The following is a 15,534-nucleotide window of genomic DNA, read 5'->3' on the forward strand; positions in this document are numbered from 1 at the left end:
ACCTGAGCCCATTCATCTTCTCAGGAAGCCTGCACCTAAAGGCAGAGGTAGGCAGTGGTGCTTGCCTGCTTCCCTCCTTGTCTCTTCCTTTTATTCTCACTGTCACTTTGGTGACTCCAGGGACGTATTGGTTTCTTCCCAATCCATTTAGTACCAGCTATGAATTCAGTGACAAATTCCTGGGGCTTTGGCTCCTCTATCAGCCTTGGCCAGTGCTGTGAACTGTCCTGAAGCAGGTGTCTTGGCTACCCTGTCCCCATCTGTTGCTACAATAGTGACCTGCATTCACACAGGTCTGACTACAGGCTGTTTCCCTCCTCTACTGTGCATGTAGTGATATCAAGACCTGATCAGGTCTGTCTGGGGAAGCTATTTATATAGATCATAGCTTTGTAAAATGAAACTCCTGGGAGGAACCTGGGCACCTACAACCTGGCATCCTTTGCAGGCCAGAAAGGACCTTAGAGTGTGTGTTAATGATTCCCACTGTATTTCTGAGAAGTTGGTGGACCTGATCCAAGTATTCCTTCTGAATTTGTTTTCTAAATAAAGCATTTTCATTCCTCAGAAATCTCAGCTATAACCACTGGGAATTTGTTTTGGGTGATGTCTGTCATTTTTGCCTCATTTTAATGTTTTGAATATTTAAATCTAGTCTCTTTATTGGCTAAGTTGGAAGAATGGAATATGTTGAACTCAATGATCTTGTATTTATTAATCCTATTTTTTTAAACAAAAGGTTTATTCCATTCCACAGAAATCCCAACAAATGAAAATTGTCAAAACCTGGAAGAACTAAATTCTTGGAAAGTGTTGTGACCCAATTTTTCTCTAATTCCCTTGGGAATGAAGGAGAGAGAGTCAGTGAGCAAGAGCACAAGGCTAATCACACAAGCACTTCATGCCTTTCACGTTTGCTGTCACAGCAGCTGTCTCATCGCTCCCAGAAGATTCCCTTTCTTTCCATCTCTTCTGGTAATACAGCAGGTGTGGAGAAGCAGGGAGTGGAACACAACCATAAAAATGAGATGTGGGTTGCTCAGCAGTTATACAGGTTGTCACAGAGGAAATTTTTTTTACATCAAAATCAACTGTGTAATAATAAACCGTAGATGCTCAGCATCACTTACTGGGACATCAGCACCTAATGTTAAATTATTCTGACTGTTGTAAGCCGAGAGCATGCTGCACTGGAATATCATTACATGGTAGTGCATTCTTGGGTGGAAAAAGCAGGCCAGCCTGCCTTCAGGTGTGCAGTGCAGATTAATGCAGCTACAAGCAGGAACACTTGAAATACAAGCAGAAATGTGTGGCTGCTCAGCATATGCAGTCCATGTGTGTATACTGAAATTGGTGCCTACTCTGATTATTCAGACTTGGGCTCAGACTCACCAGTGTGGGGTTGGCTCCTCTTCAGTGACACAAGATTGCAGCTCTCTGAACACCCTTTGGGATTCATGGATAAATCAGAGCCCATCTGCTTTGTAGTATCAGCATCTCCAAACTTGTGTTTGATTTTCCTTGAAATGGTGTGATGGAGACCATTGAGACCATTGCAATTATTTGTGAGGTTTTTTTGTTTTGTTTCAGGAACCCTGTGAGGACTTTTTTTGTAGTAACCTTGGGAAACCCAGAAGCTATGGCACAACAGAATCTTTCAGTGCTGGCAGCAGCTTTCTAGGACAGAAAATATATACTCATAAGTCTTCTCTGTCTTTTTCACATACTTTATATAGCCAGTAGGGTTAGTAGCAGTCCATATCCTTGTAATTTTTCACCTGTCAGACACTGATTTTGAATTTCTGGTTTTACTTAACAGCTTTGCTAGCTCATCCTTCAATCTTTTAGGTCACTTTTGACTTTACAATTACTGTTGTATTCAATGTTATGAAAACTTTCTGCTGAAGGTGAATATCTATCTGCATACATTCATTAGAAACCTCTGTAAGTACCTGTGACTTTAGAAAGGCCTTGCTATTATGGAGGGGTGTGATGAAACATGTTTATCCTTCACTACAATTCAGTGATACAGAGCAGGAGGAAACAGTATTGCACATCTGGAAGTAAATAAGCACCAAGGGGAGAAGTGAAAATAGAATCATAGAATGGTCCAGGCTGGGAGGGACCTCCAAAGGTCGTCTAGTCCGACCTCCTTGCAGTCAGCAGGGACATCCCCAACTAGATCAGGCTGTCCAGCACCTTGTTGAGCCTCATCTTGAATATCTCCAGGGAAGCCACCTCCCTGAGCAACCTGTTCAAGTGTTCCACCACTCTCATAGTGAAGAACTTCTTCCTGATACCCAATCTAAATCTTCCCTTCTTTAGTTTGAAGCCATTGCCCCTCATCCTGTCACTGCAGGCCCTGTAAACAGTCTCTCCCCATCCTACCTGTAGGACCCCTTCAGGTACTGGAAGGCTGCTATCAGGTCTCCCTGGAGCCTCCTTCTTCTCCAGACTGAACAACCCCAGCTCCATCAGCCTGTCCTCATAGCAGAGGTGCTCCAACCCCCTGATCATCTTCATGGCCATTCTCTGGACCCTTTCCATCAAGTCCATGTCCTTCCTATATTGAAAAGATCCCTTAGAAATACAAGTGAGAAGAGAGCTTGCCAAAAATGCTTCCTGTAGGCTAGTTAAGTATGTTTCGTATCTGGAGATTACACATGAGTGAACAAGGGAATCAGCATGAAAGCATCAGTTCATTTCAGCAAAATTTCCAGGTGTGAGACATTGCCCTGACTCAAATCAGTTTGTGCCTGGAATGTCACCACAGGTGCTCAATAGCCTTTGTCTGAAGGTTGGTAGCAGCCTTAGATGACCTAAAATGGAAGGCTAAAATTAGAAATGGTAGCTATATTTTTTCTTTTCCAAATCAGCTGTTTCAGTGTTGACCCTTCATTTACACTGTTCCAAGAGCAAGTGAACAAACTGAGCATGCTCAGGTTAATAGCCATTGCCTGGAAAAGTGCTCAGAAATGTAAACGCCACTTCATTGTCCTACAGCAGCACTTCTCAGGGGAGTTCAGAAACCATGGAAGCAGGTGAGAAATGTTCAGTGAGCTAATTCTGCCTGAGGAATCCTCTGACCTGGATAACACTGCTGTGCCCTTTGCAGAGAATCATCCCATCGGTTTTGTAAAGGTGAGATCTTTGCAATAGGGGCTACATGGGAACAGAGGATACAAGCTCTGCTCGGTAAAGCTCAGCCTCCACTTCCTTTGTCCCTCCACAATCAGTTTTTGGTGTCCTAGCTGAGTCTGAAAACCTAAGGACTCAGCTGTGTCACCTTTGCAGATGCCTTGCTTCTGTGCTAAAACTACAGGAAAATATGACTTGAATCTGCACTGGAAGCAGTGGGATTTGTTAGGTGTCTGGCGCTGCAGGGTTTTGGAGACAGTCTGGCAGTGGTGGCTGACCAGGTCTGGGCTGGTCAAGGCAGAGGGTGCCAGCACAGCTTCCCACTGTGTCCTTCTGCTAGGGAACAAGTGGCAAGGCCAGTGTTAAAGAACAACTTTGTGATCCTGTCATTCCTCTAGATCTGAAGATAATGAACCCTGGAAGGGATAATGTGTGTGGGCTCATGAGTGGGGAGTGGTGACCAAAAGCAAAATTTTGGGTATCTCTCTCTGCTTGCAACTGTGTTTTTAAAGCAATGATGTTAACAGTGGAGGTCTGTGGGACTGTGCAAAGAACTGGAAACTGCCCTTTCTCTGTGCCTGGAGAGATCTAACACGATTTGCAAGGACATGATGTGCAAAGTGATCCTCTTCTTCTGCAAGTTTGATTTGTGTTCAGAACAGATTTATTTAATAATATATAATTATCTATGCAATTTTTTTTTGTAATACAGAAGGGTCTTAAACCTGTTTTTTAGGGATCTTGCTTTTTATTATATGTTACTACCTGAATCTGGATATTATATCTGAACATTTAGAGGTGGGGGAGAAGTAGTTGTGAGAAGCTGAGTAATTGGTGAGAAAGCAATGAAAGATGGAGAATAGGAGATATTATCAAGCACCTGGTAACATATTTGTATAGTACAGCACCATTTGAGGCAATAAAACACTTAAAATGTGTAATCCCTTTTCCCTGAAAGCAATATAAGTGCTCTCACCAAAATTTTTGGTTGAAATACTTGTAATGAGCATATCTCTTTTCTCATGATCTTGCTTTTTGCGTATCATTTTGCTATTGGGGAACTGTAATTGCCTCTTCTAAACCTTGTAGTCTCCTATAAACACTAAACAGGCTAATATTTTCTGTAGAGAAAGCTTCCTGAAATATCACAATGAACTTGGAATGCTTTTCTTTGTCAGCATTCAGAACTCAAGACTGTAGTCACTCATTTTTACATCTCTTATTTTCTGTGTCAGGATTAATAACAATGAAAATTGATTTTAGAATTAAAAAAATGAAAATGTAAACAAGGAATATAAGTGTAAGGGGTTGCTGGCAAGCACTAGAGACATGGGGATCATAAAATCATAAGGTTGTTTAGTTTGGAAAAGATCTTTAAGATCATTGAGACCAAACATTAGCCCAGCACTGCCAAGTACACCACTAAACCATGTCCTAAAGCACCACATCTTTTAAATACCTTCAGGGATGGTGACTCAGTCACTTCCCTGAGCACCCTGCTGTAATGTCTGACAACACTTCTGGTGAAGAATGTTTTCCTAATAACCAACTTAAAAGTCCTCTGGTGCAACTTGAGGCTGTTTCCTCTTGGCATATTGCTTGTTAGTTGGGAGAATAGACTGACCCTCACCATCAGCTCCTTTCAGGTTGTTGTAGAAAGTGATAAGGTTTCCCCCAAGTCTCCTTTTTTTTCTAGCCTAAACCACCCCAGTTCCTTCAGCTGTTCCTTGTATGACTTGTGCTCTAGATCATTTATGAGCTTTGTTGCTTCCCTGGAACTGCTCCAGCAGCTCAATGTCCTTCTTGTAGTGAGGGGGCCAAAAGTGAGCACAGTATTTGAGGTGCAGCCCCATCAGTGCCAAGTACAGGAATGCAATTATTTCCCCAGTCCTGCTGGTCACACTATTTCTGGTACAAGCCAGGATGCTGCTGGCCACCTTGTCCACCTGGGCACACTGCTGGCTCATGTTCATCCAGCCAGCCAACACCTCCAGCCAATCCAGTCAACCAACATCCCCAGGTCCTTTTCCACTGGGTTATATAAATGGGGAGATGAACCTAGATGTCTAAGTCTAGCCCATAGCATCAAGAGAAAGCAAAGCTAAGGACTGGAGACCCACTGTATTCTGACCATCCCTGAAATAATGATGATCCAGGCAGAGCAGAAGCCATTTATTCTTAAGCCTGTTTAAACTGCACTTCTCTCAGTGTACATTGGTCACATTCTGGAGCACAAAAATCAAGTCTGCGTTCAACAGTTGCCTTGCAAAAATACTTGGGTGTAAGAAATCCTGATTCTTTCCTTTCTTTCATCTACATCCCCCTAAGAAAAAATTTCTTCTTTAAAGAGAAGTAAAAAAATCTAGTGAAAAACTGTAACTTGAGCAAGCTTGTTTGGAGAGACTGCAAAGTCTGCTGAGATGTTTTGTAAGGCTGGAACTACTAACATAGATGTGAAAGGGAGATTTTTTTTTTTTTTGATTGGGCAAGAATAAGGAGTAAATATGACAATTCATCCAGGAGAGATTAAAAAAAGCAATAAGTCAGTCAGTCAAAGGAGCTATAGTGGAGTGGAACAGCTTTATACAATGTTTGTCTAGTTGATAGCATCATTTACCATATAAATAACCATTTATGTGAATATTTTATTGCTTTCCACACACACACAGCTGGCAACTGTGTTTGTTTACTTATCTATAAACCATTCTGCAAATACTGCTCTCAAGCTGCCCATGTGTCAGGATTATAAATGCACACAATTACAAGTTTATTTGTAGAATTATCCATAAAAGCCTAAAGTTATCTGTCTAGCTTTGTTGCCTTTTTGGTTTTTTGTTTGTTTGATTGTCTGTTTGACAGTTATAAATGTTCAGATCAGTTTTGTTCCTTGGTACTGTTTCAGTTTTTGTAGTTTTATTTTTAGGCAGAGGGAATTGCCAGTGTCATTGAGTGCACTCTACTGGCCACATACAACTTCACAAAGTTCGAGGGCCTGGCTGACTTAAGCAGTTTGAAATACTTCCTAGGATATTCATATTTCCTATGATAATATTTTGATATCTGTGTTTATAAAGATGTATCTACTTTTTGCATCTCCAAAAGATATGGTAATGCTTCCAAGGGAAATCAGAAGGTCTTTGACTTGACCTTTCTGATGAATATTAGTTTGGTTATTTATTTCCATTTCATTAGGTAGAATGCCTTGGTTTTCATTTTCTGTCCAACCTGCAATGTAGATTTCGTATGACACTACATGTACAGTTGTGTTTCATACTACAGGTAGACGTGCTTTTGGAGCCCTTTAGGTGGGAAGTATTATAGATGGATAAAACGATATCACCTGCTCAGTAAAATTTTAAGCACAATAATATCAATAATTTAAAAGAAGAACAGCAAATGTTTATACTTAGCATTTCCCACTGTGTTATTTCTCCCTAAAGTTATGAAGATTTCCAGAGTGGGCAAGCTCTGAAAACAGAGAAATATCAGACAGGGAGTGGTTGTGTGATGAATAGCATAAACTAATGATCTCAATCTGTTTTGACCCATGAGCAATGACACTGAATGATGATACTGCTATAGCTGAGGTCACAGTTTCTTAGCTTCAGTTTTAATGTTTTTATATCCCATTACTTTGTCAGTGTTGGCAGGTATGATGGGTAGTGTATTGCCTAGTCTACAGGGTTGGAGATTGCTGCTATAAGCAACTTTGCTGCTATCGCTCTTCTTCGGGTACAAGGATGAAATGTGAATATATGATGGCCCAAATCTGCTTTCCATGTTTACCAGAATGTAACTGGAAAATATTTTGCAAATTAAGAGGAAAAATGTCTGCTTTTGGTAGAAAGTTGGCTTGATTACACCTTCATTAAAAACAACCCACCTGGGCAAAACAGAAAAAGTGGCTACTTCCACACAAACATGTTTCAGAAATTGTGCTGGTAATGATGATATTAATCTGTATGATGGTCTCCCCTCACATCTCATACAGCTAAAGAGCCAATCCAAACTGAACAGAATGGAGCACCTTAAAATGGTAAATGTAGCTACCTATCCAGTGCCAGGGTATCACCTCAATCCTGGATGGCTTCGACTGGTTTTCAAACCATTGCATCCATTTTTTTTTGTTAATATGGACTTGTGAACCACTGTAACTTCAACTTTGACAGCCCAAGCAGTTTGAGAGCTAGCCCCCTCCATTGAAGTCTGATAATGACTGAGTGGAAGTTGTGGTCAGTATCAGAGCAGCAAAGGAGGGCCAAGAGAGCTGTGTGAATGTAAAGGAGAGTGAAGGGCTGAAGAAGAGGAAAGGGAGGAAGACTTAAACGATGAGGCTTAACACCACAAAGCTGCATTTGATGCACTATAGAAGTATATTGCCTTTTGAATTCATAGGTACTTTGGTAAGATGTTTTTTATAGTTCTGTTATTTGCCAATCATTTTTCTGGAAAACATGGTGCCCTGGTTTTGCTGTGACAGAGCCACAGGCCAGCCATGGGCTGCAGGTCATTAGCACTTCTGCATCAGTCAGAGCATCCAACCTGGGTTGCCTCACAGATGTATCCCATACCATCAGTATCACACTCAGTATAAAGGAAGATGTTTGCTTTCCCATCCTCTTCTTCCCTTTCTTGCTCTTGAGAACTGCTTTTCTGCATGGTGTGACTGTTGCACTTTTGCTGAATACGACTTTCTATAGCTGTATTGGTAGTAGTTTGGTTTTTCTTTCAACATGTGAGTATCCTTTTCTCTGATGGAGAGGTGTCATTTGAGTGATAGAGCAACTGCTATAGTTTACCCCCAGATATGGGCTAAACAGACACACATGGTGTTCAGTAAACCTGAATATCTGCACTGCTCTTTGAGATGTCAAGTTCATTTAGTTGCAATTCAGAAATTTCAAAATGTTTTCATCTAACAAACAGCAATTTCTTCATCATCTCACCCCTAGGTGATGCAGATGTTTGAAACCTCTGCTCTTACTGCATGTATCAGAAGCACATTTCATCTTGATTTCTCTTCAGCACCACCTACTTCCTGGAAATTTTGGAAGCCTTGCATTTACCACTTCAAATTCTCTGCCAAGTTCCTTTCATTTTTATTTATTTATTTTTTGCTCTGTTTTTGTCTCACACTTTTATTATATGGTGACAAATGCAGTTTTCTTCTGACACCACATAATAGATGTGTGAAACATAGAGACATGTTCTAGTAATAAACTGCTCTTTATTTCCAGGCTCCAGTTGCAAAACATGAGTCAGGGTTAGAAAGGTTGCACCTCTGTCAGATGTGTAATCTTCATCCTCAAATTTTCCTCGCTTTTGCTGCAGTAGTGGGAAAAAATATTATATCTGGTTCTTCTGTTTTTATAATCAGTGTTTCCTATTTCCCAAGTGCATCTTTCCATTTTTCTAATCATCATTTCCTTGTATTGATTATATTTACTCATTTCAGAGACTGATGCTGTCATTAACAGGAAAGAAAAAAACCAACTACTCCAGCTCCTAAAACAACTATACCAGGACTCTGGCTGTGGGAAATGCAGCAGAGAAAGTATCCTCCTAATATTCTGCCTTTAATGCAAAGAAGAAACATTGCTGTTAGTTCCAAGCACTTTTTTTTTGCCATATCAAGTGATATCTGATGTTCTGCTGTGTAACTGTAGGTAATGGCCAAATAGCCTCTGAACAAGACTCTGATGCCTTATTCATACCAGGTTTAAGTGCTCTGTACACTTCTGCAGTGCATAGTGTACCTCGGTGAAATACAAAATTAGAAAGACCTTTTGTGAAATAAAGTAGAAAAAGCCCCGTCACAAGTTAAAACAAAAGCATGCAAACAAGCAAAAAGAGAAAGCTGTCACTTCCTACTGGATCCAAACAGGCTAGGAATTTCATGTGGCAGGCAGTTATACTGCAGCTATCCATGGATGATTGGAAGCAGCAGGAACTATCATGCCTCCGCATTAATCATAAACAGTTTTGTATCGATTAGTTTTTTCCTAAATCATTTTATCCCACAAGGTTCTAGTGGTTGAGTTACTCCTGCAATAGAATGACAAATAACTGGGTGACATGCTGTGAAGAATCTAGAAAATGAGAAGTGCTATCCCATTTTCTAAACAAAGCAGAAACAACACTAATTCCGTTAGGCAAGATGGAACAGACAATTAAACTGGGCATGCTTTTAGTTTGGCTTTTTCAAATGTAATGACTGTTGAAGTGATTCCTTTAAAGTGAAGCAAACCCAAAGATTTTCCTTTCTAAAATTAAAGCATTTACCTGATACAAAGTATAAGAAATGTTACCTGTTGCCTCCACCATTCCTTCTAGGATTACAACAATTTCTAGCTCCTCTTTGGGCAACTGGGCTTTGGAAATCTCCCAGAAAGGACTCTGCTGGTTAATTTCATGGCTGATGATCAGTGGTGAAACCAAAAAGAGACGATCATCCCCTGTGTAATAACCTACGTTGATATCTGTCTGGTTGAGTGGTATAAATTCCCCCTCCTTTGTCTGTTTGGATTTGATCAACTTGGCTCGTATTGATGCCTCTACAATGTGTGAATTCCTAAGGTCTCCTACTCGGAACATCAGACACAGCTTTCCATCCCGCATGGAAATAACTGCGTTTGTAGAGAAAACCAAGGTTTCTGCCCTCTTCTTGGGTTGGGATATTTTCACAAACATGCAGCCAACCATGAAAGCGTTGACGATAGAACCTAAAACAGACTGCACTAAAAGCAGAATAATTCCCTCGGGACACTTGTCCGTGATGACCCGGTAACCATACCCAATGGTGGTTTCTGTCTCGATTGAGAATAAAAAGGCTGAGACAAACCCATTGAGGTTGCTGACGCAGGGAGTCCACGTGCTGTCCCCTATATGATCCATATCTCCTCGCATGTAGGCAATTAGCCACCATATCATTCCAAAGAAGAGCCAGGTCACAGTGTAAACCATGACAAAAATCAACAGGTTGAACCTCCACTTGAGATCGACTAAGGTAGTGAAGATGTCAGTCAAGTAACGGTAAGTCTCTCTGACATTCCCATGGTGGACGTTGCACTTCCCATCTTTCCTAACATACCTCTGGATTTTTCTTTTGGCACATTCTTTGTTTATATTTTTTGGCAGATCCTCTCTAGCTTGTTTGGGCAACTTTGGCTGATGAATAGTGACAGGGCTCTCTATGTCCTGCTCCATTGAGTCTTCTTCCAGTACGTTAGCTGCCATGAAAAACAAACAAGAAAAACGCAGGCGTTATTTTTCTTATTATTTCTCTAAATCAACACACAACTTCTTCCTGTTTTACTGGTGTGAAATTGCTATTGATCAACAAAATTATCATCCTTGTTCATTGCTCACCTAATAGATGCATAACACAAAAGTCACATCATGATAATCATCCTTAATTTACTGCTAATCAGAAATACTTTGAAGGAAAACTCTCTTGTTTCCTGTCAGGTCATCCCATATATACCCATGTTTAAATTCTACAGGATGTGTTGAAGCAGCTATTTCTTCCCCTTCCCCCCTTTTACAGTTTAATAAATGACAGTTGTTATGCATAAAGAAAGATCTTCTGGGAGATAGAAGGATATAAATGGGGAAATGGATTCACTTGGTGTTTCAGTCAACAAGATGAGCAGAGAAAATGAGCAATTGTTGAACTATTTTCTATACCAATTGCATTGCTGTGGGAAAACTATGAAATAATTATAAGGAGTTTGAAAAAACCAACAACAACAACCAGCAGTTTTTAGGAGGAACCATTCCTGGTCTTATTAAAGGAAAGGCAGACTACACTGTAATATACACCAATTCAAGCACTTTTCCTTAGAAAATAAATGTCTCACTAAAACTGAGACAGAGAACTGTCTATCCTTCTCCCAGTAATGTAAAACATACACTACTTCGAAACAATATTTCTTTTTAATTCACTATGTCTATGGTATTTAATTCAAGTGTACCTGTATCTCTAATGGTATGGGCCTAAATAACATTCCTCCCTTGTCTTGTAAGACACTTGTCTTACAAGAATTTAAACTCCAGAAATGATAGTAATTGCCTTTCATTATGTTTATGTACAAGAAAAAAGAGTTTACTGGGGAGGGTGGTTTAATCAAATGTGTTTTGCATGAAGCCGAGGACAGGGTGAGGTCTGGGGTCACTATTGTCTTTTACTGGAACACTTTCTGTGCTCTGGGGCTTGTACCTGCAGGAATTTCATCTCTTAAACTCGTAGTTTTCTCCCTTCTGGCCAACTGCTATCGTTCTGCTGCCAGGCTATGAGGACAAAAGGCTTCTGCTGGCTGTACCTGGGCACTTGATTCTGAAGAGAGTAGCACTGATTTGATGTTGTACCATTGATTTAGAGAGATGCTCTTGCTGAACAGTCAGAGCATTGGCCTGCGTGTTGTTGGTGTGTCACACAAAGGTCACAGTTTACACTAACATGCTGTGGTAGCTGCTATGCCAGTCCAAGCGTGGATGGCTCAGTCTTGCTGTGGGTGGTAACCTTCAAGCACAGCTGGGAACAAGCAGCTAGGGATGGGAAGTACTTCCTTTCCCTGAGCTCTGGTTGCTTTTGAGCATGCCTTGCCTGGCTGGGAAATGGGGGCAGAAGCACATCAAAACTCTTGCTTGACACAAGAGCTCTGGCACCCCACCGTCCTGGGTGTCTTTGTCTGGCAATGTCCTAGGCACTAGCATGGAAATCTGATAGCAATTAGAATCATAGAATCATAGAATAGTAGGGTTGGATGGGACTTCTGTGTTTCAAGAGTGTGTGCTGCACTCTGAGTTACCTTTTCAGTTTTCTCCAGTGTCTAAAGAGAGCATTATCCACACTGATGGTAGTGGCAGCACTGAAAGTTTTTTCACAAGACAATAAGTTCTGAATGAACTTTTCCCAGTTGGTGACAGTGTGCCTCCTTGCATTATCACTAATGCTGTATAATGTAAGATGAAATAAACACAATAAAAAGGCATTGCCAGAAAATCTGAAGTTAAGGCTTCACACTTTATGCTTAACTCTCTATTGTGCCTAAGGAAATTTCACTCCGCAGAAGCTGTCACATCACTGCAGTAATGGACCCCTCAAATACTTAAGAATAGAATATGAAGGCTCTCAATTTTGAGGCTTTAATGGACTGTATGTTCCACTAGCAATGCTGGTTTGATGTGCTTCATTATTTTTAAGGCATTATGAATATTTTGCTTTCCCCTCCCAGCCAGAGCCTGGCATGAACACAGAGACAAGGTGCAGGTGTTCTCTGTTGTCTTCAAGAAAATACCTTTCTTCTGACCTTGCTATTGAAGGCAATAATGTCCTAGACCTCTCTACCTGACCAGAAATGTACTAAAAAGCAGCAGAGCTGAGAGGTAAGACAGATGCTGATTAATGGCATCGGGAGAAATCTGAAGGGGCATCCCAATCCCGGCATACCTACCAGTCATATATTGTGTCACTGTGCTCCCCAGCACATGGTGGTGGGCTACCACTGTCATGGGAAGTGGCCTTCAGAGACCTGTGCTTTCCCATGTGCAAGGATTTTCCTTAACCTTGAGAGGTCACACCAGAGGTGACTTCAATCTGGATATATAAGCTTCGGACAACAAAACCCAGTGACTGCATTTAACCTATGACTCTCTCAGTACAGCACCTGGCTAACACTCTTGTGGCCATTTTAATCTCTCTGGGGCATCTGGCCATTCTGTAAACTATTCAGTGGTGTAATTTCTCAACCCTCAGGAAGCCTCTGAGAGGAAAGATTAGAGTCAAGTGTGCAGTATTTTATGCAAGATGTCTTTTTACTGTTTTCCTCACCCTAATTCTCCTAATGTGAGACCAAACAAATACCTGTATGGAAAGATTTCTAGACCAGAGTCACAGCCTGTCACCCTCTCCTGGTTGAGTTTTCACTCCAGAGTGAACTCTGTGAGTAGCAATTCCTGAAATAAGTGATCCAAGATTTGAGCAACTGTGTGTTTCCATGGAAATGCTTGATGAATAACTTTTAAGCACATAGCAGGATCTCTGTTCACCACTAAGGCTGAGGAACAACCACATATTGTCAGTGCCTTTGCCACAGAACACTTTGACTAATTATATTTTTACTTTATATCAACCCAATTAGCTTGTGATGTTTATTTCATTTAATTTTCCTTTTGATTATATAATGGCTGTCATGGTTCCAGGAACAAGGCAGTGGATAGCAGCTATCTCACTTGAGAGCTATTTTTACTCTCTCTGCTTTTCTTCATGACAGAAATATATACATATTATTAATCTGCACTGCAAAAAAAAATTGTACTTCTGAACACTTCCCCCTCTCCCAGTAAACATTATGTTTATTAGAACACAGCAGTCAGATAGCAATATTGTGCTAATTTAGGCCAATTTAGACTATTCTGTTTAAAGTATTTGTTTCAGTGAGTCTCTTAGGCAAATGCATACAAGATGTATGAGATTTCAGTGACTTGTTTCATTTTCCAGCAAATGGCAAAGAGTTCTCCTAAATTAAGTCCCTGAATAGCTCACTTGTGTTTCATCATAGCACTATGTACTGGCTGTGGCTATATTAGCAAATTACATGTGCCCAGGTCTATTCTTTCACATGGAGGCTAAATGGAGTGGTACAACCCACGCTTGTATTATTTAACTCCTGTTGTTTTCAAAGCAAATTCGTTTGGTACAATCTGCTTATTAAGAATACTCTGTGTCCCTGAAATGTAGCTAGGAATTGTGTTTACTCAGTTCTGCACTGGTCAAAGCCTTGCTAGTGGCTTTACTAGGAATTTTGCTATACAAGGAGTTGGACTTCTGTTTTCAGGAACATTTTATTTCCCAGTAAGGGTGCAACCAGCGTTGTGGCCCTGGTGTGTTCTATTCCAGAACAGCACTAGAAAGGTACACTCCAGTGTTTTCAGGAACATATTTTTAATTATAGAATGTAGAATAACATGATTTTAGTGTCAAAACCAACTATGAGCTGCACAGGAGATGACCTTCATGGCTGTGAATGTAACATATCACACAGAATTACAGAATCATCCAGGCTGGAAAGGACCTCTGAGATCATCAAGTCCAGCCATTTCACCACTCCACCATGTCCCCAAGCACCAGATCCATATGGCTTTTAAACACATCCAGGGATGTTTACTCAATCACCTCCCTGGGCAGCCTGTGCCTGACAGCCCTTTAAAGGGAAATCTTTTTCCTAATGTCCAGCCTAAACCATCCCTGGCACAGCTTGAGGCCATTCCCTCTTGTTCTATCATTAGTCACTTATGAGAAGAAACCAGTGCCTACCTCGCAACCTCCTTTCAGGTCCCTCAACCTCCTTTTTGGTAAGCTAAACAGCTCCCTCAGTCTCACCTCAAAGGATTTGTGCTCCAGGTCCCTCACCAGCTTAGTAGCCCTTCTCTGTACCAGCTCCAGAGCCTCGATGACCTTCCTGTATTGCAGTGCCCAAAACCGAACGCAGTACTCGAGGTGTGACCTCACCAATGCTGAGTCCAAAGGGATGATCATCTACCTGGTCCTGCTGGTCACACTTTCTAATACAGACCGGGATGTTGTTTGCCCTCTTGGCCACCTGGGTACACTGCTGGCTCATATTCTTCCTCCTGTCAATCAGTACCCCCAAGTCCTTTTCTACCACACAGCTCTCTAGCCATTCTTCCCCAAGCTGGTAGCGTTGCATGGGGTTGTTGTGGCGCAGGTGCAGGACCCATCACTTGGCCTTGTTAAAGCTCATACAGTTGACCCCAGCCCATTGGTCCAACCTATCCAGGTCCTTCTTTAGAGCCTCCCCACTCTCAAGTAGATCAACAATCCCACCTAATTTTGTGTCACCTGCAAACTTACTGAGAGAGCACTCAATGCCCTCATCCAAGTCATTGATAAAGAAATTGAACAGGACCAGTCCCAATACTGAGCCTTGGGGAACACCACTTGTGACTGGCCTCCAGGTGAGTATAACACCATTGATCACTACTCTCTGGGCCTGGCCAGCCAGCCAGTGCTTTACCCAGCAGAGCAATATAAGCTATAAGTAATAATTTTATCATTGACAGTGTGAATCACTTTGTACTTGGGTAGTACTTCAGAGCTTTTGTCATGTTACAGTACAAATACAAAGCAAAAAAGGTATGTAAAGGGAATATTTGTCTAATTTAAATACTAGTAGCCTATTTTGATTGCATATTGTATTAGAGTTGTAGGATGACATGCAAAATAATCTGGAGTTTCAGCAGAGAATATTACAAATTATAACTGACCTTTTTGTAACAGAAGCTGACAGAGAGTTCAGTGAATGTTTCACCATAATTTATTGGACTAATTTTATCTCTTGTAACATACTTGTGATCTATTTGTATGCAAAC

General features: G+C 41.1%; 1 protein-coding gene across 1 annotated transcript in view; it reads right to left on the bottom strand.

The window, feature by feature from the left end:
- Positions 1–14,826, bottom strand: part of KCNJ6 (potassium inwardly rectifying channel subfamily J member 6) — a 47,381-nt gene extending 32,555 nt beyond the window's left edge. The window contains exons 1-2 of the mRNA XM_054381484.1: positions 14,808–14,826; positions 9,450–10,352 (exon numbers count right to left, since the gene is read on the bottom strand). Of these exons, the coding sequence (XP_054237459.1) occupies positions 9,450–10,352; positions 14,808–14,826 (922 nt within the window). The remainder of the gene's footprint in view (positions 1–9,449; positions 10,353–14,807) is intronic.
- Between the last annotated feature and the right edge of the window lie 708 nt (positions 14,827–15,534).

The sequence above is a fragment of the Indicator indicator genome, chromosome 1 (assembly GCF_027791375.1).
Source record: "Indicator indicator isolate 239-I01 chromosome 1, UM_Iind_1.1, whole genome shotgun sequence".
NCBI lineage: Eukaryota > Metazoa > Chordata > Aves > Piciformes > Indicatoridae > Indicator > Indicator indicator.